Source organism: Seriola aureovittata, chromosome 19, assembly GCF_021018895.1.
Source record: "Seriola aureovittata isolate HTS-2021-v1 ecotype China chromosome 19, ASM2101889v1, whole genome shotgun sequence".
NCBI classification, from domain to species: domain Eukaryota; kingdom Metazoa; phylum Chordata; class Actinopteri; order Carangiformes; family Carangidae; genus Seriola; species Seriola aureovittata.
This window is the reverse complement of record NC_079382.1, coordinates 9,177,935-9,202,142: the sequence shown is the minus strand read 5'-3', so window position 1 is coordinate 9,202,142 and position 24,208 is coordinate 9,177,935. Positions and strand designations below refer to the sequence as shown.

The 24,208-nt window shown below is 39.4% G+C and overlaps 1 protein-coding gene across 1 annotated transcript; it reads right to left on the bottom strand.

Moving 5' to 3' along the window:
• Window positions 1–2,508: 2,508 nt before the first annotated feature.
• Window positions 2,509–19,930, bottom strand: coq8aa (coenzyme Q8A, genome duplicate a). The gene is made up of 17 exons (XM_056404828.1): window positions 19,793–19,930; window positions 15,653–15,752; window positions 14,921–14,994; window positions 14,496–14,758; window positions 14,205–14,400; window positions 14,025–14,091; window positions 11,414–11,488; window positions 10,294–10,422; window positions 8,476–8,561; window positions 8,031–8,171; window positions 7,341–7,422; window positions 6,969–7,062; window positions 6,137–6,278; window positions 5,689–5,796; window positions 5,491–5,556; window positions 4,908–4,994; window positions 2,509–4,384 (listed from the first exon to the last, which is right to left on the bottom strand). The coding sequence occupies exons 2-17, from the start codon at window positions 15,744–15,746 to the stop codon at window positions 4,094–4,096; spliced, it is 1,995 nt and encodes a 664-aa protein (XP_056260803.1). The 5' UTR covers window positions 15,747–15,752; window positions 19,793–19,930; the 3' UTR covers window positions 2,509–4,093.
• Window positions 19,931–24,208: the final 4,278 nt, after the last annotated feature.

Here is a 24,208-nt window from a genome sequence, read left to right as displayed (position 1 = left end):
TAATTAATTTCTCTGACAGAAACTACACTAACTTTTCAGTGAGTGTGCAGAGCACTTTTTCTTCTTGAGCATCACTGATGCATTTATTTGTTTAAACATCATTATTAGTGGTGTGACTCTATACGGACTGCCATGGTCCCCAGAGAATAAATCCTGATGACTTTGGTGATCCCCTCTGTTTTGGGTTTCTATCTAGCGTCACCATGAAGTTGACATTTGTGGTTTGAAAGGTTTCAACAACTGCCATGACATTTGTGACATTCCTGTTCCCTTAAGGATGAAATGTAATGACTTTTAATGATCCCTTAGTTTTTCTTCCAGCACCATCATCAGTTCAAACTTTTAATCTGCCGATACTTTGGTTTACAAACAAACCAACTCCCATTAGCAGCAGTGCCTGTTTAGAGCTATTGCTAGCATGCTAACACACTGGACTAAATTGTAAACTCTGAACCCAAGCTGAACCCAAAATGCCGACAATCAATAAGGGGTAGGTGAAAAACAAAGGTTAATGACAAAACAGAAACTTACAAGACCAGAACTAAACACTGGAGCACGATGATGGGCTAACATGAATGCCAACAACAGAACAATAATCCACGAGGTAACACATTGACAACAGTAGATGGAACAGACAGACTGACAAAGGGAAAGACAGAGACTTAAGTACACAAGGGCGGCAAAGGTAACAGAACACAGAGGTAACACATTTCAGGTACAATCAGTAAAATGTGCGAATCTCAAATTAGTAATGAAGCAGAAGGAAGAGGAAAATTGTATTTGGTGACAAGAAAAAGTGTCATATCTTGACAAATACACAACTCTGCTGCAGGTTTCTTCCAGGCAGGAAGTGAGTTTATCTGATTAAGCTTAAAGGCTCAGAGCACTTCTTGAGTACTCCACACTAAAACTGTATGAACTCTGTTTCCATGGCGATAATAAAAATAGTTTCATTAACCATCTGTACAGTAATGTGCTGGTGTTGAGGATAACTAAGATGCAAAATCACAGTGAAGAAACCTGGCAAAGTTTTTGGCTGTGAGTTTGTTTGCCTGTAAGGACTGAGCCCAGACAGCTGAGTGTCCTCTGTCACCAAATAAGGATTTCACACCACTCGTACTTTCTGACCAGACAACTAGGGTGCACAACATCCCCCCCACCCCACCCCCCCATCCTCCGCGTAGTGTAAACACAACCACAGTTGAGATGTTTCCATCTCAGCTCAGCTCGACAAGTTGCAATGTCAAAACACATTCAGGTCACCGAGATGTAACACAGTGACAACCTTTTCCAAAAACTGGACACAAACTGGATTTAATTCAGCCAGTCACTCAATATCCAAGCCTCTTGAAAACCAACCAGTTTTCTAATCGCAAAGTATTTACAGGACACTGGCCTTCTTGGGTAATGACCTTGTGATTAAGATACTCTGGGGGCAGTCAGTGTTTCACCCTTTTCATCTGGCTGGGAGTCAAATGTGGTTTCTAGAATACAGCTTTAGAAAATATATTCTGGGAAACAACAAATGGTATTTGACTGGAATTAATGACAATACATGAAACTTCCACGCTTCCATGAGACTGTTGAACTCCCACTGGATAAAACTGACTTAATAAGTGCTTTAGGATATTAGCTTGTCAGCCAAAAAAATGCATCTAATGACCACTGTTGCTTTGTGTAATCATCTTTTACTCTAATTTCTCTGACCCCTGCTCACAGGATATTGTGTAATAAAGCAGATATGACATATCAAGTGTGAGTTTCATATAATTACCTGCCTAGCTTCAGGCTGCTTGTGCGTTGTTCTTTTATTGGGTATTTCAGGAACTGCAGGAGCTCTACTCAACACGACCCGAGCAACTGTGTAACACAACAAGTAACACAACAGCGCCGTGTGCTGGACACCGAGATGAGTTACAGCATCCTTTGAGTTTAATACTGAAAGACCGCAGCCCTGGATTATTTGGAAAAAAAGTGTGTGTACATTTTCCCAGCGAGGATGACAAGTATCAAAAGAGAGGAAGACTTATAGAGGAGGGTGCCTACGTGTGTATCTACATGTATCCGCTTTTACCCACTAGATTTCCTGTACATGAGCACTGGCATGATTCATTTGCCCAGATGTCTAAGTGTATGCATGTGTATTTTCTGTGAGTGTTTGTGCGTGTGTGTGCTCATTTCCCAGGCTCTGTGCCAGTTCCTCCACCACTGGCCAAGACATTGCTAAATAAGGAAGACAAAGTCTGTGTCTGTCTACTGTATTTCCACTGGGTTTTTTTTTTTTCCCCCTCTTCTGAACTCATTACAGTCTCTTAACCAAGCCAGGACACATTACATATACATTTAGATCTACATTTTTTCAAAAGGCACTGACACACTATTTGATGTTTCTCGTAAGAGCTACAGTCCTTAAATGGACTGAAAGTATAAGACCGCACACACACACACACACACACACACACACACACACACACACACACACACACACACAAAAGCACCCAGAGCCAATTCAGTAGATCAAACATTTACTCTTTTTGTGGGATATCTTTATCACAACTTTCAGTTAAGAACGCATTTTGATTAGAAAATTTAAACCATCTTTTCTTGACATGAAATACAGAGATTTCTAGCTAAAAACTTTCCACTGGAAACTACAGGCACCTTGTTTTTTTTTTTAATATATTTTGAATGATTTTTCCATCTTCACACCGGAGACCATTTTAACTGTATTCACACAGCAGAGAAGAAAGAACTTTCACAGTCACACACCAACCAGGTGACGGAGGATTTCACACCCGAGAAGGCGTGGAGAGATTACTGTATTTGAACCAAGGTGAGCCCATGAGCTGAGCTTGTGCGATATCAAGATGAGCTTCTTCCACTCCTCCACATTAACATTCATGACAGAGCACAGGTGAAGTGTTGATATGGGCCTCATCTTAAGAGAGAGCAACATGGATCCATGTGGGTTCATTTTCTAGATGTTTTTTCTAGCAGGAGCTCTGCACCTTCATCCCCAGACACAAATGGATCTAAATCATTCATTAAAAACATACAGATGCTGGATGTCATTTGAAACAGACTGACAGTTTTAATCAATGGTATGCCCTCAAAGCTAAAAGCTATAAATAGCAACCTAAATCAAATCAAAAGCATCATTCAGTGCCGTAAATCTGGATGGCTGAATGATACAGATTATTCTGTATACTATATATTCTCTGCATGAGTTAAATTAATCTTGACAAACTCCACTTTGTCACCTTTTCTGCAGATGCCTACATCTAACTTGAAACTTGATCACTTGGCAACAAACCTAAATTTGAACACTGAATTTGTTTCTAAACTATTTTGTTTGTATCAAAACTGTGGCATTTACTTTGCTGTCTAAATTTACACTAAAGCCTCCAGACAATCTAATCGAACCTCCTTGAAAAATAATAGAAGCAATAATAGCCAGACAAGTTGGTCCTGGTCAACACTGTGACTTGTACTGACCACATACTGTGTAACCCTATTCTTTTGTGACTGATTTCACAATACAAGTTCAGTCTTCTACCATAATATATATTTAATGTTACCAACCATGACATTTCTGGCAGATGGCAAACACTTGGACACTTGATTGTGATTTTCCAAAAGTTCAAGAAAACACGGCAATACAAAACAAACAAAAAAACAAAAACAAAACATGAATCCTATTGATGAAAACATAAGGAGAGAGAATGCCAACATTTTACACCAAAACAAGGTTGTTTTCCTCTCTCCTTCCATACATCCACCTCTTTTCAGTCCTGTCTTTCAGGGCCATATATAGGCAAGAGTTAAAGCACTCCAGATGCCATGTTGCTGCTCCCTTTACCTTTGAGAAATGGTGGCTGTAAATATGTATAAGTGTCTCTCAAAACATCATTGTGGTGGGCTCCCTAAAATGGGAAAGATAAGCTGGTGCTCAGTCACCAGTTAAGGGGCAGGTAACATGGCCTCCGCTCAGCAGTTCTGCATCTTCTCACCCTGGCCTCACATCGACGGGCACTTTGCTGTTGGCCCCAGGATCTGTCCATCAAAACACCTGACACTTCAGTCTGGCTTAGGCTTAGTTAGAAGGCGGTGTGCGGCCTTCCCAGTACTTCTGATACGCCGTTTGGAACATCTCCTTACACGGGAGCTTTGCATTCAGTCGAGAGCAGATAAGGAAAGAGCCGCCCATCTTGCGGTGCAGTGAGTAGGTTTCCTCTGGAGGCGGAGTGAGACGGTGTTTGAGCATCACGGGGATGAGGTTGTGGATTCTCTCCGTGGTGGACTGAGAACCGAAGTTGAAAGGGTCTGTGGAGGCGAAGGCCTCACCAAGAATCATCACCGCATCCACATGGGCGTTCACCATCGCCTGGACACAGAGAGTTAAAAAGATAAGAAAACCGCATACTCAGTCACAACCTGTATACCACCGACACTGCTGTCACTTTTCTAAACAGTAACGGGATATGCGCCCCAGAGGAAGAACCTCACACATGAATTTTAGTCACGGTCTTCAGGCCAAGCAAACATGTTAAAGAGTCAATTTGAGACTCAGAGCCTTTTAGAGGAAGTTTGCACTTCAAGCATCAAACAGCTTCTAAAGTGAAATCTTCCCTCAGCTGCTTTCTCTTCCATTACTTCTGCCTCTGATGTTTTTCAGAGTTTTTGTAACGTCTTTGTCCCATTTCCCCGGGTTATGACTGCCACTTTGATTTTCACTGTTACGGAGTGTTTAAACAAATGAAACAAAGCCAAAGCAAGTAAACAGATGTTTATTAATATCAGTGTCCCAAGTCTTTTTTTCTGTGTTCAGCAAGTAATTCCTTGAGTATATCAATAACAATAATAATAATAATAATAACAGGAAGAAAGATGGATAAAAAGATAATTACCTTGGACTCATACCCCGTTAGAAACTTCATCTCGATAGATTTCTTCAGAACTCCCTCACTGTCGCCCTCGGAAGCAGAACGGATTACCTGCAATCACAAACGGGTCACAAATGTTACGACTGTCGCCTTAATGACATTTACATTACATTTTAATTTCTTATCCAGAATGAATTTTACTATGTATATTTTTCACAAGTTATACTGTGACATGAAGTTTATGGGAGTAAGCTTTTCATAAGTGATGATTCACTCCAATCAAACTATGGGACATGTGAGTGACTTTCCTGCAACAGATCAAAACACAACCAAACGCAGTAAAGATGAGACAAGTGTGTTCAGTGTCTGTGATATACAGCAACTGGATAAAGAGTATGATCTAGTCTATGAAAAACATTTAGAAGAATCATGTTAATCCTTATTAGAAATATCAAACTCAGAGCAATCCTTTGGTTTGTAATGTAACACTTTCACCGTTAGTAGCTCAACTGTTTGTATCGTCCAAAAAATATTAATTTTATGCAGCTGCAATAAAAAGGAAACAACATGTTAATAACAGTGAAATAATGAGGCTGACTGGTATTACCTCTATGTAGACATCTGTGAAACTCTGATCAAATCCTCTTGTGGCTCCAAAGTCTAAGAGCGCCACCTAGAGAGAAACAATCCAATCATCCCTTACAGCATCATCATTATTTTCAAACTGCAACTGCCATATTGTTATTATTTAGTGAAGTAGAAGTAACTCTAATAACAGTACTGTTTAGACTGTAGACAGACTCACTCTGTGTGTCTGTGGATCATAGAAGAAGTTGGACCAGTTCGGGTCGGTTTGCATGTATCTCCACTCAAACAGCTCTCTGAGGCACAAAGTCAAGATGTTCTCACAGATCTGAGGCGCAAACAAAGACAGAAAGATCTTACTGTTATTCACTGATAAAGCAAATTAAACATTTTTCTCATTTTTCTGTTAACACCTGGGTGTGTCTTGCCCGTGAAGTTCACTGCACTCAGCACTAATGGAGAGAAATGTAAACAGCGGTGGAGAGCAGGGATTTGTGGGATGAGATGAAAGGAGTGAGGGGAAAAAAACTGGGCAAAAGGGAAAACAGGTGGAGGCAGAAGCAGTTGGACCCGTTCATCTACTTATCTCTTTATCAGTCAGAACACATCACCTAATGTGATCATCCTCATTAGTCAGCTAAATACTTATTGCCTGGTGACTGCATTACCTCATTCTTCAGCTCCTGCGTGAGGCTCTCAGCCTGGTCCAGGGGAAACCCAGGAACAAGCTCTGTGGTCAGGACATGGCTGCTGCTCAGCTCCTCTATCACCTCTGGCACATAGAAGAATGGATGGTCCTTCAGCAGCTCCCTGAGTCAGACATGAATAGATAGAAAAACACACACACAGGTTAAGTAGGTAGGCAGTCCGTATTGAGTATTAAATCTAAGTTTAGTTGGCTGGCAGTTGTAGTTGTTTTGACCTTGAACCAGGGACTGGAATTTGCTAACTATAGTTCTGTAGATATGAACCTATCTTCGTGTATGTAATTTGAGTGTAACACAAGTCTCTGTATTGTGATGTATTCTGTGAGAGAGAGACAGAGAGACTGCACAGTGCAGTCGCCGTAGCTATGGTGCGAGAGTCATATTAAGTCATGGTTCTAACAAGGATACAAACCAGAGTACAGTTCAAATACTTGTTCAGTGTGTCAGGCAGTCAGTTTTATAATGTACTGTAACTAACCCAGCACACACCTGCTAGAATGCCCTGGAATTAAGAAAGTCACTAACTGCCTAGTTTCCTATGCTCTCTGGTTACATTTAAATACAGTAATTACAATGTCAGGTCACAAGACATTTTAACTTTGGCTGTAATTCTTGTTCACACTTAACGCAGAAAAACTGGTTTCAAATACGACGCTGCAGACAAATGGAATGAACTACAAAAAATATTGAGTTACATTCTCTTCTTTCACTGGAACATTTGAAAAGGCTGTACTTATCTACTTACAATCTGGACTGTAACATATAAACACTCATGACATTTGCTACATAACACCTGAATTTCTTTGCACACTGCGCTTCTCTAATATAGTCGCACTCCAGTGCTAGCTCTCTTCTCATTACGTCTATCAGATGCTCTGGAAACAGACCTAGAGAGGCACAAAGACACAAACAAGAGGGGAGAAAATGTAAGACAAGCTATTACAGGACTAAGCAATTCTATATACAGTAACTCAGAGAAACAGGTGGAAGACAGAGGTACATACAAGGAGACAGAGGAAAATGTATATGAGACTAGAGGTGAATGAATAAAGAGAAACAAGCAGAGTAAAGTTGAGGGCAAAAGTGTACGTGTGTGGTGTCTGTGCATGAAGAAGATGAGTATGCTTGTGCGAGCATGCGCCTGAAAGTTTCTTTGTTTGTATACCTTCAGGCAGGGCATTGCTCATATTCAGCACCGTCATTAGGTTGTTGACGTCACTGTTGATGCTCTGAGCTACACCAGGGTACTGGCAACAAACAAAGAGAGACACAGAGGAAGAAAGTCAAAAAATTACTCATTTTAATGTGATCGTAAAGTTAGGGGTAGAGCCTAAACACCATCTTTAAAGTCAGCAGTGTTTTTATTCATAATCTCAGCTTAAAATACTGTAATGCCCCTGTATCATGATTTCGATGACTATTATTTTAAAAAGTATCTTTATAGTATAATGTAATTACAGCTTTCACTGAGATTGCAATTACTTTAATAATGAGATATTAATAATAATAATAATACCATTACATTTAATTATTACTGGCATATCTTCCATAAATTCTAAAAGCATTTGTTTTCAACGATTAGGAATATATAAATCAGATAATGCCTGAATGCTGTAAAGGGATAAAATAACCTTAGCTCAGATGTTTTCCAGAAAGAAATCATGCATCTTATTTTTACACTTTTTATACTGACTCTGATCTGATCTGTAAACAAATCTGTAAACACACCAGGGAGATTAGATTGTGGTTTCTCTATGTATGAGTGCTTGAGGGAAACAAATACAAAGTCAGTCAGCGACAGTGTTTATCTTAATAACATGGAGATGTGCTGTCAACACACATGTTCAGAGCGTACCTGTATTTTCATGGCCACCTCCCTGCCATCCTTCATCCTCGCCAAGTGAACTTGGCCAATGGACGCTGCCGCAAACGGACGCTCCTCAAATGATTCCAGCTTGTCTCTCCAGTTATGACCCAGGTCACTGTTCAACGCTTTCTATAGACAGACACCAACAGTTGATATATTTGCTTGTCATATTTAGCTTAATATATTATCTAATATATTATCATTGTAATTAAAATGGTCCATATTTAGTGAAAGATTTACAGTTTGCGGTTTTTCTTTTTCACAGGTGGAGTTAAAAGTAAATTTACAGTGGGCTTGATATTAATGATAATAATGTAATACTACCAGATGTAGAACTGATTTTGTTAATATTTATTATATCATCAATTTAAAAAGTCTGATAGCCAACTAAAGTAAAAAAAAAAAAAGAAAAAAGAAAAGAAAAGACCCTTACTGTCATTTGTTTGATTGGCATGAAGTCAGCACTCTGTCTTACACGTTCAAAGATCTTGGCAAGCTGAGGGTTGATGAATGCATCATCTGAAACACAGAAACACGCCTGGTGTGTTTAAACTGGACAGAAAGACAGGACTGGAGGCACAGGCTGACCTGAAAACCTGAATTTGTTGCGTTTGTCAAATATAGCTGCACAAGTTAAATATCAGTATATAAGTCCAGGTGTGGTCATTAGAGGTAAGAAGCAAGACACACTTGCAATGAGATGCCTGTAAAAACACACCTGCTATACATTACATAATGTACAAACTAAATGGGTTCAAAAAACAGTTAATACGTAATACATACCTAATCAATACATTAACAATAAAGTGAGGACTTTGATGCTAATGCAAGTATCCAATCATTTAGGAGCTCATACAGCAACCAGCTGCCAAGCAATTACATTGCTGTACATTTTCCAACCAAAAACATCATGACACAATTTTGCTGAGTTAAACCAGACTTGACCAATTTAAGTCTTGGATCTAAATCAAGGGAAATTACTAAAATCAGAGGAATAATTACTATCAGAATAAAAGCTTATACTTTTTGGCAGCTTCTAGGATTAGTTTTGGCTGACACTGATGTGAGGAAATGAGTTTTACAAAATGTATTATCAGTTTTAAAATAGTTTTTAGACCCCTAAAGGTTGACACTATTTTGGACTGGCACTAAAGGCTACAATGGTTGGATGCACAATCATCCGGCCACAGCCACATTCCTACCATGACACGTAAATGTCAGCAGTGTGTTAAGACCACTGAAATGATTTTTATCCTCCAGATTTATTAGACTCCAGTCAGTCGACTATAATTCAAGTACTAAGTCTCTTTAAGTCAATTTCAACCTTTTCCATTCTCTGTGGGAAAAGACGTAAGGTTGTGTCTTTATGTGTCCAACTTGTCACCGCTTCAGAGAGACAGTAAAGCTGTGCCTGGTCTAACCACATACCTGCACACAAGGTCGACTGTCTGATTAGCAAACACCGGACAGCCAGTGTCCTCTTTTTCTCTCCTAATACTGTTTTTGTGGTTTATTACATCCACTACACCGTGATGTCTGTGTTAAGTTTGCATATAACATATTCGGAACTCAGTACATGAATGCCAAAGGACAAAGGTCACCAGCCAATGTCAGGCAGTGGGGGGCAACAACAGCAAACAAAATTAATGGTGTGTTTACTGCTGTAATCCGACCCGGCTGGACTAACTCAGTGCCAGGATGCTTACTGCCTCTGGCCTTCCACTCTTGTATTATCAGACTTATGAGTAGTAAGACAAACAAGCATTAGTTTACATACTGGCAGAGAAAATGTGACCTAAAGTGGACTCTTGGCAGTCACTGATCAACAACAGCCAGATGTCTGTGCCAGTGTTCTTTGATGGCAGTGGAAGTGATCCAGGGTTTCTTGTCATATAATTCTACCTTGAAAACTACAGGATTAGTACTTCCTATATATGGATGGTGATCTGTGGCCTCCGTAGCTGGTGTAAACAACAACAGTCTGTATGTTTGTTAGTGGTTTCCTCACCATACAATTGTGCGTTTCTCTGTTGCTGCACAATATCAAAGCAAGAGATTCAGCAGCTGAGTTAATGGAAACGTGAACACGCATTCACCATCACACTAGGGTACAAACCGTACTGTGAGGAAGCACCCTGTTATTCCTCTGTCTTCCTTCTGTCGTCCATCCTTTCTCCTTTTCATTTTTCCCTGCACTGACTTGCATGCCTCTCTTTATCTCTACCTGTGAATGTATTTGTTTGCTGCCCACCTTGAATACTGAGCATCTGTCCCAGTTTTAATGCAGCTCCTCTGACTTTGCAGAGGGTTCTGACGATGCGTTCGGCGTTTGCCTCGGACAGGAAGGGGCTGGATTCCAGGACTGATTTCTTATTTTCACCTGCAGAAGCACAAACCAGAGAAAATTTTCGTCAAAAAACAGGTGACACAATGGCTCTAAAGCCAATATTTCTCTCTAAAAGGTGTTAATTAACTACTTAACATTTGTTGTTTCATGTACAGGTGAAGTCTTGGCATTAATCAAAATCCACACGAAAAGTTTTAGATTCAGGCTCATACGTGCATGTGTTTGCATATATGCCCCAGCAGAGGTGTGAGTCTGTGTGAATATGTGTCAGTAGGTCGTCAGGCAGTGTGTTTCAGTGGGTCTGAAGCTGCCTTCAGAGGCTTTAGACAGATTTACCACACACAAGTGAGTCCCTTATAGAGATTAACACACACACACACACACACACACACACACACACACACACACACACACACACACACACACACACACACACACACACACACGCCACAGATTTACGCCCGTATGCTCAGTTTCAGGTTAGCTATGTTTCAGGATTAGCTGGATCATGGTGCAGAGCAGGAATTTGTACTCTGTAATGGTGAATTGGTGTGTGAGATGGCGTAATTGCATTTTATTATTTTTATGTGCGCTCTGTTGGCTTTCCAAAAGTCTGTAGCACATAAGAACGTGCATGAAGGACAGGTACTGAAAACAAAACACCTTTTTTTTTTGTGCCTGTCTTTACACGCACAAAACCCTCAGACAATGGCTTATTAATGACTTTGTCAGAACATAAATACGTAGAATTTGTCTGTATACACAAATCTATATTACAATAAATTCAGCAAAAGCGATTTTACTCTCAGCACGACCATGGTGAAACTGACACATATGATTCAGTAATGACTTATAGCTGCTATGAGACCTGAATATTTCATAATTCCAAGATAAAAACTGAATATCAGAGTATCAAAAAATATCTTAATAATAATGCAAAATAAAGCATTGCTGTTCGAATAAATTTCTTCTCTTGTTAAACCCATTCATTCTGTGAGTCAGTGTGTTCCGGTTTGTGCGTTACCTGATTCAGCACCGTGTCTGATGGTCTTCTTGGCAACTTCTGCCAGAGCTCCAATACCCAACCCTACAGCTAGACCTGGTGGAAACGCACAGACAAGACACAGACAGAGTGGACCAGCCCGTTACACACACGCCAAATGTATCAATGCGCTGCTCGGTATGTAACACAATATAAAACACTGTAAATTATGTCAGACAAACTGAAGTTGTTCATCAACATAACAAAACACATAAGTGAAAAGCAGAGTCACGCGGCAGCTGTTAAACCATCCTTTTATCAGTTTACCAACAGGCAGCTTCACCATACTTCACCAGTGGTGCTTCTGTATGTGTAAAACAACTGTCTACATGAAGCTGTCTGTTGCCTCTGAATAATGATATTCCCATCAAAAAAAGATATGCAACACAACATGATAAGCAGATAAGCATTTTGATGACTAAGCAGTGTGCAATTACAGAGCTGTACAGTACAAGGAGGTTAAATCAATCATCTTAATCATATAAAAAATAAATCTGCCCGAATACTTAACCCTCTGAAATGTTCAGGGCTTATTTTGGCTGATGAAGAAAAGAAGAAAAAACAAGACTGCACAAGTAGGGAACTGTTTGTGAGTGAGTTCCTCCAAGCTTAGCCCTCACCTTACATAACTCAGCATTACATAATCAGTTAGTCAGCGGTCTCTGGAGTGACAAAGCTGAGATGAACAGTGGATGGACAAATCAAGGCAAAACATGTCATCAGCTCTATTGTTGGAGACTGGCTGGCCAAGCAGTATCCACTTTCAGAGGAAATGAATATGCAGCTTTGTACTGTATACATGTGTGTGTTCACTTGTGAATGCAGAAGTAAATCTAAATTTGATCACATAAATACACAGCAGAGGCAGATGAACCAACATCATGTCAATGTATGACTATATCTGTTTAATCTCAATGTGTGCAACTCCCTGCCAAACAGATCAGCATTTCCTGCAGCATTACTCTCAGTGACAGAAATCTTTCTAGACCAAGCACAAGTGTCTGTCCATCATTTCAGTGATCTGTGTGTTTACATAATGTCTGCTGCGCACTACATCTGCACCACAAGCTTTACAAGATAACGCCAGTTCCTTTATTTGATATTCAAAACCAGAAAAAATGAAAGACATAGTCCTGGTTCCCCACAAACCTCAGCAAAACCATTGAAAGTTGTGAAATGCAAAGCGGTGGCAAGAAGCCAACTAAGCAACGCAGCTGTACTGCTGCTAGGAAACTTGCCAAAACATTTATGAATCATTTTGCTGCTTGTTACCAACCTAAACTGCCTCAAATCTTTTTTTTTTTTATCCGAATCTCAACTATGAACAAAACATGACCAGATGTAAAAAAGACTAACTTGAGTAACTTTGTCAATAGATGATGCAGGAGAGTGAAGGGCAGACCGAGGCCACATTCCTCCACCACCTCCCCACCCCTTTTCATCACCTTCTACATGTTACCACTAACAACATGCTGAATCACTTGGCTCGACTTGCCTTGCGACTCCTTGTAACCTGTGTAACAGCTGGTGAACTGAGGCTAAATTCTGCTGCATGTATTTGTGTTGGCAGGCCGACTCTGTTTTATACACACTCTCCTTCACTCTGTGCTTCACGCGTCCCTGTCCAACTTTTTAGCACCTGCTAACTTATCCTTCATCTGTCTGTGATGAAGCTACGAGCTGCTGATCTACAAAAGCTGATCTGTCACATGAAATTACACCCGAGGCTAGTTATGAGCTTTTCACCATACCTCTGTGAACATTTTAGCCTTTGAATCAGCTTATCACTGAAAAAAACATCCTGTCTAGATATGACTTGAAGATTAGAAAAGTTTCTGTACCTGCCTTTATCTGCCAACATGTCGATATTACAGTCAATATTTTGACGCATAAATCAAACCAAAAATAATTAGAAAATGCAAGGCATTAACACTTCATCATCAAGACTAACCTAAAAGATAATGGCTACATCTGCCAAAACTTTGGTTTTATTACCATTCAGCTCGACCTCATTTTTAGTGTTCGTTTAACTGTAGCTCTGGGGTGTGACACTTGACAAACACTCATGTTAGTTATTTTGCTCTTTGTTCTTATCCTACTTTGTTTTTCACTTAGACTTAAATATGTCCACATATGTGTATTCAATGATACTGTCTTGATGTTTACCACTGTACAGCCCTTGAGAAAGTCATGGGATGACATAATAACACCGACTGCCCTGTACTGGGTGACCCCAACTTATAGCAGGGGATTGCAGGGATGTTAGTTAGACTAAAAATTAAAAGGTTTCCAGAGACTGCAGAAACTATCATGTATAAATACGTATTTTGCTTTGTGATTGCTTAACTAACCAGAGAGAAACCACATAACGTTTGATGTTCTCTTGTTTAAATCATGGGTAGGCTCTGGCCTACACTACAATGAGCATTACAATCACACAGTGCTTTATTATACTGATTACACAGTGTATCCACAGACAGACAGGAAATCAGAATGGTGTACCTGCAGACTTGCATGCGGACTCACATCAACAGATACAGTCAGACAAAAAGCCAGTGAATCAGCCAAGATTAGTAACAAAGGGTTGTATTACCTCCAAAGTTGGCCAATCGGCCGAGCCGAGTCACAGGCACTTTCCTCTCTCTTGCTCTCTCACTCAACTAAAGAAGACAGAACAGTAAAAATAATTTTCTGTTAAAGTGTATATGGAAAGTAAGTGTTAATATCTATGTGTATTTGTGTTTAGGGATAGGAACCGAGGAATAAATATCACCATTTGTTTGTGTGGTTTGGTCTCAGCCCTCTTGCTCTGTCTTGCTTTCTCAATGTCTTCGGCCGTCAGCCCTCCAACCGTGGATGGGTCCTGATGGTAGCTCCTGACCTGAGTGACCTGATGCTGACAGTAAAGCTGTTCCCACACATGCCTGTTCAGACTTTGGCTGTAGAGATGATGGTGTCTAATAAAATATCTGCCACAAACAAAACAGATGAGATTACTTTTATCCTCCAAACAGTATCAAAAACTTGTGTATTGTAAATTGTAACTGAAGGAGACTGTTAATACCTGGCATCTTGGTGGTAAGATCTGGTGTCTCCACTAAACTGTTTGCTGGGATCTTTATATCCCTCAAACAGAGACTTTTTCCCACTGACATGGCTCGCCCCTGCTGCTGCACTGTGGTGGGCTGCATCAGCACTACTTCCTGAGTGATCCTCTGTAAAGTCTACACCTTCCTCCCTCAATTGTGAATCTGCGAACGCACCGTCATCCTGAGGAAAATCAAATTCTGACTCTGAAGAAGTTGTTTGCTGCTGGCCAGACAGCTCCTATAAAGACAGATATACATACATATGCACTTTTACACAAGTAAAACATTCTCAGCACTTTCTTACACAGTTAATGCAATATACAGTTTTCTATGAATGACAGAGAACGTTCTATGCTACCAATTCTCTCAACAGTATTTACACATATAAACAACCACACACCTGCATCTTCATCATGGCCGCAGAGAGGCCTTGCTCTGCAGCGGACTGGACACTCTGGACAGCAGCACCAACTCCTGCGTTACAAACAACAAAGAAGAAAATTTATAGCTTTATTAGCTCCAAGGTCCAGAATTTTAACTGTACTGTATTTTGTTTAAACTAGCTTGCCATCTACTAGCAAATTCCCATAATGCAGAGGCAAATGTTGTATTACAATTTCTATACACTGACACTGTGACCAGGTCTTTTAAATCCCAAGTGTACAATGTGACATTTCTGTTTTAATTTACTGTATTTCATTTTTATAGAAGGCTATAATGTAGAAACTGCATTATCATATTAACTATAGCTTGCTAGAATTTTTGCTATCATTTCAAAGCTAGCCACAAATTAGCATATTAAACTTGGTTGGTAACCTGCTAGTTTTAATGCAGTCCACCACTCCTTTTCAAAAGTTAATAGTTCATTATAACGTTAACCCTTTTTGTTAAAGTCTTTTATTTGTATAAGCAGGCAACAATGTAGAAAATATTACAATTAAAACAATGTGTCAAGCTAATCACAAGCTAGCCTATCATCATTTAAACGAGGACAATTTGTGAGCAAGCTAGCTAAAAGTTACTGTGAATGCTAACAAGGCATTTATGGCTAAAGCCAAGACAATGTCTGAAACGTTTCATTCTATAATGTGACTATGTGTCAGAGTGCTTTTCAAATGTATGTTCAACACACCTGTCCCATTGCGCATGGCACTGGTCTGAGTCTCTACAACCGCCTGGCTCAGCTTAGCCAAGCCTCGCATCAGTAACATCATGTCACCTGCCATGATGGACTAAAGACAGAGACAGAGAGGAGGACAGGAAATTAAGAAAAAAAGAGAAGAAATACAAAGAAATGTATGGTGAATATCAACATTAGTTATACTTCATCTCCATCCATACTTAGCAGGCCTGGTAGTAAAGAAGTACTTATGGTTCATTGACAATAAAGAGAAAGACAAAATGAGATATCTTGAATGTGTATCATCAACCTGTCAGGAAAGGGGAGAGGAACACAGAGACAGAGACAAAGAAATTCAGATGGACAAGAAGTGAAATGGAAGTGGAGATAAAAACCTGTTGTCAACACACTCTCTCCTGCACATGCACACTTGCAAACACACACAGCTGTCACATCTTGAGATAACTTTAATACTTAGTCTAAAAATACTTGTGACCTCCATTCCCTGTGTTCATGCACACGCGCACAAGAAAGGAAATAGTGAATGCTGTGCATGCATGTGTGCTGTGATGATATGTGTATGTGGTCCAGGACTGGATCTGCAAATGTCACTGGAAACTAAGAGGGAGGAGTTGGAGAGCTGTTGGCTGTTGTCTGTTCCAGCTATTTCTGTGCACGTGGTTGGTTCGTGTACAAGGTTTGCCGTCACACTTTACCACTCTGTTAGTGATAGGACTGAGAGATTGTTTAGACCCATGTAAAAATATTATAGCGTCTCTTTCCAAGAATCAGTTTAATGTACCTTTTACAGACATGACGAGCTGAAACAGTTGGCACATTAAGCTTGAACTGTGATGTGATCACGCCTTTGAATATAACTCAAGGTCGCCAAGTTAGAGCTCAGTTCACTCTTCTCATCTCTCAGGCTCTTACAGAAATAACAGAGCCCGCACTGCATTCCTCTTAAAAGCTGCAGTCTTACTGTGTGCGTCAGTTGCTGTGTTACAGGTGCTGTTTTGTGGACGACAACATGCTTCAACACAACGAAGCAGGGATCCGGGCCAATGGAAAAAGGCATTGCTGAAAGAGTCGAAGCGGTAAGGGAATGTGTGTGTGTGCACTATAGCACACATACGCAGACTGAGTCAGTAAGTGGGTCATCCGTCCTCCTTCCGGGCCACTCTGTGTTTTTACACAGTGGACTAAAGACCAGAGGTGGGCATACTTTGTGACACAAAGGACCAGCACCATAGGAAAAAGAAAATACTTGCGGAAAAGGATTATTAAGAAACATCACATACACTGACTTGTGTATGTCGAAGGCTGGGTACCCAACACCAGCACTGGGAATCATCAGCAGTCCAAAAAGAAAGGCTATATCCTAAAGCTGAAAAGATTTGTTGATTAATTGATTGTCAGAAAAATAATTTAACTATTTTGATGAATCAATTAATTTGAATCATTTTCAAGCAAAACACTGAAAAACATTCTCTGATTCTATCTTCTTAAACGAAGGGGTTGCTGCTGTATTTGTTAAACATCATTGTAAACAGAATATCCATGAGTTTTGGATTTGTGAGTGAACACATCAAGACATCATCTTGGGGTATGGGAAGTTGTGAGGGGCATTAATTTTACTTCTTTTTGACATTGTATAGACAATTAATTGAATTTCATTAAACTGTATTTAATTGTGTATACATCTGATTACAAACTCAGTTATTTGTATAAAGAATTGCAAATATACAGACTACAGTGTATGGCCTTGGTACACTTCATTTTTGTATCAATACAATCTTGTCATGCCAATTATCACAGCACTATGCTGAGTCTACTTTTTCACCCAACCACTATCTTGCAAGATCCCGCAAGATTTTCTGCAAAGATGGGTATTCAGATGGGAAGTTTGTTGAAATTAAAGCCTGCTAATGTAAGCCTGAGCCCAGAGCTGCAGAATGCAATCATGTAAAATATCTTGTGCTGCATACTGTACATTTGGCTTCTGCAAAGCAACATGCATTTCTGCACTAAGATTCAGAAATTTCAACATTTGATGAATTAATTTCACTTGCAAAATCTGAGGCCATTGGGGCGAGGTTATTGTTTATTGCCAAATGTGATCTATTGAGCAACTTCCTATTTGTAAGTGTGGGTGTGTAGCCTCTCAAGGTACAAACAAGCCTCTTTCCTCCTCTGTATTACTTACAAGAATTCCACCATTAAAACAGATGAGACGATCTAACATACTTAAAACCAGATGTAGCGAGATAGCAGAGGAAAGAAGAGGGAATTTAAAAAGTCAGTTTTGATTTCCAGTAGGCGAGAGGTCACTGCAAGATATTTGTGAAAGCACACCAACTGTAATTACACATGGTACTGTATGGTGAATATGCACACACACACACACACACACACACACACACACACACACACACACACACACACACACACACTCCTAAGCCTCAGCTGTTGTCTTGGCTCTGTGGCTGTCCCTACACAAGCTGTTGACTCACTGCTATGAAAATAGCCAAGTGGCACAGCCTGAGTGTGTTCGCTACACCTCATGGCTTACTGACATCCTCCCGTCACTGCCCTAAATTACTGATCCTGAGGCAAAAGTGGAAAATGTTTCCCACATTGCTGTGCAGTGGTGAATTACCACAGGAACAGCATCACCACCAGTAACAGGGGAAACGTGACTAAAATCATGTTTGCTGCAAGACCACAAAAAAAGAGAGTCTGCTTTTTATTTGAGTAAATTACCCAATGAAAAACAGTTCTTTGACCCTGTCACAGACAGATGTATGAATTTATATCAAATATAGCTTCAGCTTGTTCGCACTTTAGGGAGAAAACCAAATAAGAACATCAGTAAAGTTACTTCACTTTGTTTTCAAAAATGTATGAAAATAAACTACTTGAACTTAGCCTTTCTTGTCTGTTGAATAATGTTGTCAGTTACCATATCAGTGCTGGCCACACAGAGTGACACTTATCAGTTAATTGCCTGATGAACACAGGAGGATTTTTGAGGCTAGACTTAAAAAACCAAATGAGTTTTAACAATCACATAAAAAACACAAGCCTTATTGATATGGATCTCAGAAATTTGGTCATCAAAGAATTGCAACCAAGGTACTAAGCCTGTTATCTTGTCAGTGCTTTATAATGGACAAATTATGTAAAGGAAACATTGGTGAAATTACCTCAAACATACATATTGGCTGTCATATACACCCATACTGATGTAAGCATACATCTGCCAATATATTAGTCAGGCTATAGTATGGCTTAGTTTTTACACTCAACCCCCAATTCCTCAAATTTCAAGTAATTCCTTCACATATTCTACATTCTTTTAATTTGGCTAATTACATTTTTCTTGTTGTCTTATACCAATAATTGTACAAACAAAAAACAACAAATTTGAAACTGTACCTAACAAAGTGCTATATAAATACAGTTTTTTATTATTATTGTCATTATCATTATGATTATTAGTAGTAGTTATTGAAAATGTTTACAGGTGAACATTAATTGAAATCAAATCATAATATTACAGTGAATGTGAATATTTGACTATCATTTATGAGAAAGGGCAAACAAGTTGTTTCCTGAAGGACATGAGACTAAAGTAAACAGCGGTCAGCTGAATGCCAGCACACAGCCCCTTTCATACAGAAACTTTACTACGCACTAATACAACTTCAGTGTAGTCAGGTACTTCGGTCTCACTTCCTCTTTCTGGGTTTTATGCCCAATGCAACCTTCTAACTAACAGAAGTGGCCCATTTAAAATCTGTGATTGTTAACTTCCTCGTGGGCGTGTAGCCACGAGACTCCGCAATAACAAACGCAAGCCACGTTGTTAACTTGAAATTACTTAAATTTAACATTATAGCTGCTTTAAACGAATGAGAATAAGAAGTTGTGCAGGTTTGACGAACAGTTTTGGGGGATTTGAATAAGTTACCGCTACGTTAACAGAGCAGCCATAGACGTCAGGCACGTCAGCACGCTGCAGAGGATTTGGCTTGTTGTTGAACCAACGGTGAATGGGATTATAAACGAAATAACCGAATAAATACTAATATTCTGAGCATATTTATGAGCTAATGCGTGATTAGCCGTGATAGCTTTTCAGATACTCACCAGCAGCTGTCGTGCAGGTTCTCTGCCGCTTGTTTCCCCAACTCTGGAGGACGAGGTCAAATGAGGCAGTTGACTCAAACCAATCAAACTTTATTTAGGTAAAATATAACATCAGATTTCACGGGGCTTTCTCCTTATTCACGGGACACGGTGTGCTAGCGGCAGGAGTTGCAGGTTATTTGCTAGTCGTCCTTCTCCTCCTACTGCTGCTACAGCTGCTGACAGCGTTTAATCCAGTTTATCTCCGTCTCTGCCGCGAGGTCAAACCTTATTTACCAACTTCACTCAGCAGCCAGAGCCGTGCATTGACGCAACCCACTCACAGCTCGCCCTCACTGTTGTGCAGCACGTGCAGGCTCTGGTGTGTGCAGAACAAACACAGTTGTCTCTTCGTATACCTCATGAATTCTTAGTTGCACGTGCATTTAATGGTGTGGCTGATTAATGTTGTTTTGCAGATATGCATGTAATCATCAGCCCTTCAGTACTCTACTTCCTGTTGCAATTTTCTTTTCTTCTTCATTCAGTTTCCCTCTGGAATCATTGCATCTCTCAATCTGACCTCATTTGACTTCGTATTAGGTGGCGGGACACCTTATCTATAAACAGACATGCACCATGCTGTCTGCTTAGCTTCAGTTATACACGGCTCTAGTTCTGCTCTTTCAGTCATGCCCATCCTCTGCTCCTATTGGTCTTTATCGTGTGTTGACAGGGGGTAGAGGCTCAAAAGCGGCTTCTGATTGGTCCATCACTGACGGAAAAAAACAAAGTGCTAGTCTGTGCACAAACTGTACAAAGCTTGACCTGACGTTGTCGATAATAAAATTCACTTTTACAAGCCTCACATGGCAAACAAACAGTCGCAATAATTGACAAATCGAAACACAAGCAACACGCAAAATGTCAACTACAGACAACAAAATGTGCCTCGACAGTGAAACGGGCCTCTGCTGCCACCTGCTGCTGTTGTTGGGAGGACAGCACTTCAATACTGTCCGGTTTGATTATTACTGTTCAATTAACTGTTAAATGTTGTAATTTGTCAGAGAAATTGAAATATCCAATTGAATAGATACCATGCTTTAAAAATGAAACTGTAACTGTAAATGTAGTTACTGTAATAAAATCTTCACATGTCCCAACTGCAATAAATATACATATTTACAAGTCACGTTAAACACTATAAAAGCTTCTTTTAAAATACTGTCATACTGCAGTTTTGGGTCCAGACTGGCTTTTTCAGATGATGTGTTGTCTTAGCAGTGTCAGTAAAATGACAACAGAATGTGCCACATATCCACACAGCCACAAGTTGTATTGTGTAAAGTATATGAGGTTATAATTTTTACCCAGAGTAAATAAACTTACTGGTCCTCTAAAGGGAACACATGTAATGTCGGACTAAGCCTGCACATGGTCAGATTTGGGACTGTAACAGTCTTCACATTAGGGATCTAAAGTCTGAGAAATCAAGAAAAAAATGGTCACTGTAAGTCTCAAGCATACTAAAATGTTTGTCATATGCAAAGAGTATTGTGTGCAAGACATTTAAATCATTACACGTATAAAAAAAAATGATTCATTTTCATCAATCACTTCAACCAAGATTTTCTGGTATATACTTTCATGACAAAGGTGCACAGAAGGAGCATAGAGTGGCCAAAGAGAATGAACAATAAACACCTTTTGAAAACTGTAGGAGCTGCATGTTTAAAGACCCCACAGGGGTCACCTTCACAAACAAATCACATCTCTGCTCTGTTTCTCCGTTCACAACCTCTCTGCCCCTGAATCAAAACCTTTCTTTCCCACCAGCTCCGGATGCTGCTGCTGTGGACAGGTGTGATTTGAATGGCAAATGACCCACATGCAAACATGGCAATTTATGTGGCCATGAAGCATCAGCAGCAGCAGCAACAGCAGCGTGGGGTCACTGAGGGCTTTCTCAGGTCAGTTCACAAGAGGCTGCTAGATAGATAGATAGATTTCAGAGGTCACAGAAATCACACATGGAAGCAGGAATTTTTGCTCACCAAATACAAACTTTTTTAAAGGACAATCCAAATAAATACACAAGCTGGCAAATCCAGAACAACATGATATCTGCTAAGAAACAACTCTAAGTGCACATCGGGGAGCATAAGCAATAGCTAAGATGGTTGGTCTTAAAGGAATATCCAGACATTTTGGGAAATACATTTGTTGACTGAGAGTAAGGTCAACACTCTCGTGTCTGTTAATTACAATGAGCAGCTGGTTAGCTTAGCACAAAAACTGGAAAGAGGGGGAAACAGCTAGCCTGGATATGTTCAAAAGGTAACAAAATCTGCTTATGCCTGCATATGCTTCATATTTAGCAAGTAGACACAAAGGCTGTATCAGTCTCTTTCCCATCAAACTATTGACAAGGTTGCTAATAAGCATTTTCCCAAAATGTTGAACTATTTCTTTAAGAAGGTACTGCATGGAGTTATAATCAGTCTCTTTCTCCATCTACCGTCACTGCAAACATCTGTTAAGTTTTTATTGTTCATCAAGAACCTGTTACATTATGCGACTTTTTTTTCTCTCCAGTCTCTACATGACTATTTGCCTTCCCCTTTAATATGTGTATCATTATCTGTACACCATCACTCTTTTCTATAGCCATATCCAATGGTTTGAGCAAGGGTTGTCCACAATGTCAGTGAGCTTCCTCATAGTTTGACTTTCACTCATAATGTAACACATGCTTGAAGACAAAACAACATAACAGCCCAGAATTAAAAATCTCACAGTATCCCATTAACTGAAAAAAAAACAAAACAAAACATAATATAACGTTATAAATAAAAACAGAATGACCTACAAATTAAGCCCAAACTTTAAGAGGATAATAAACATGCACCCATGTAAGACTACGCATGGGAACCTGCAGTTAAGACTAGGAGAAAAATTCCATCATGACAATAATAAGTAGAAACATATTTTCAGTTGTCTGACTTGGCTTTGTGATGTCAAGGCACTGTATAGCTTAAATAAGATTGTTCATGGCTGTAAGTGTTCCACAGGGTTTGACTAAAATAATGTTACAATAAAAAACTACATCTAACATAATAAATCTTACTGTACATTGTGAACAATCCCAACAAAGTGTGAGAAGGGTAATAAGTGTTTGGCCACAAAGGTACTACGGACGCCATGCTGGCTACAAATATGTTACATATGAAACAATTCCCTCCATAACAAAAAGTAACTACTACAGATGTACGATTTAGCTCCACCTAATTGCCAGGTTAAACCAAGATAAAAAGGAGATAAGACACTAGTTTTGTTTTCCACTGTAAAACAAACCTAAAATCATGTTGTGAGTACAAACACACTGAACTGTACAGTCTCTAACAGTGTAAATATAATTAAGTGCTGATTGTTTTTTTTTTCTTAAAGAAATTGGCAATGTGCGGAAGTTGTAGTCAAAAGGAAAAAAATCAAATAAAAAGGAGTTCAGCTCTGCTAAGGAATAAATACAATTTAACTCTGATTCAACAAAGATGCATCTAAGTGAACTTGGAGTCTAACAGATATACAAAGGAGCTGGGAATGAGGCAGTTATTCAAAATGAATGGGTCCCAAATGATTGGCATTAAAGTTTTCAACCTCTGCAATTTTAAAACCATTATTTTTATGGAATTAAAGCATCTTTCAAATTAGGATGGCAAATTACAGGAGGAAAAATGCTTGTTTGTGAAAAATGAGATGACAGTGTCTTCTCTGTATTACCACCTGGGGGTGCCACAGTCAGAATATTTCAGCTTCCATACAAAGTGGCTTTCAAGTCTGGTGATATTCTATATTTTTCATACTATCAACAAATCCCAAGAAAAGACCAAAACCAACAACTGAATTCGCTAACAAGTATTGTCTGAGTTGTCAGCTGTACTGCTGTACAAAAAACTATTTAAAAACACATCAAAGTGCCACACTGTTACATTGTGTGATATGGTTCTTCATTATGATGAACATTGGCACTCAGTTAATTTTAAGTTGATCCCACATGTCTGGCTGCTGTAATTCCTTACTAGAAAACCACAGCTGAAAACAGCCACCAACAAATGCACTATTTCCTACTGCTTGAGTAACATCTGCTAAAAAACTGCAATGTCCAGCTGTTTTAGGAAATAATTTTGCCCTTTTTTTGAATTGAAGAATATATTTGTGTGACATGATAAAAAACATTCTCAATAGGAACAAATGCACTTGTTGAGAGCCAGACAGTCTGAGCAAGTCTAAAAGTATGAAGAGATTCATGGGATTTGTTCACAATAATAAAAATATACAATATTCCTACCCTTATCCTTTCACATCGGATTAAGCAGTCTACATTTTCTGCTTTTAAATTAATAATTCCTTATTAAAAATGTTGTCCTGCACCCT

Bases quoted from the DNA above. Each gene is read 5' to 3' on its own strand.
- coq8aa (XM_056404828.1), bottom strand. From the start codon at position 15,746: ATGGCAGGTGACATGATGTTACTGATGCGAGGCTTGGCTAAGCTGAGC. The intron at 8,562-10,293 runs GTGGGCAGCAAA...TCTGTGTTTCAG, and splicing joins ACAGATGCTCAGTATTCAAG to ATGATGCATTCATCAACCCT. The intron at 5,557-5,688 runs GTGAGTCTGTCT...GTTTCTCTCTAG, and splicing joins ATGATCCACAGACACACAGA to GTGGCGCTCTTAGACTTTGG.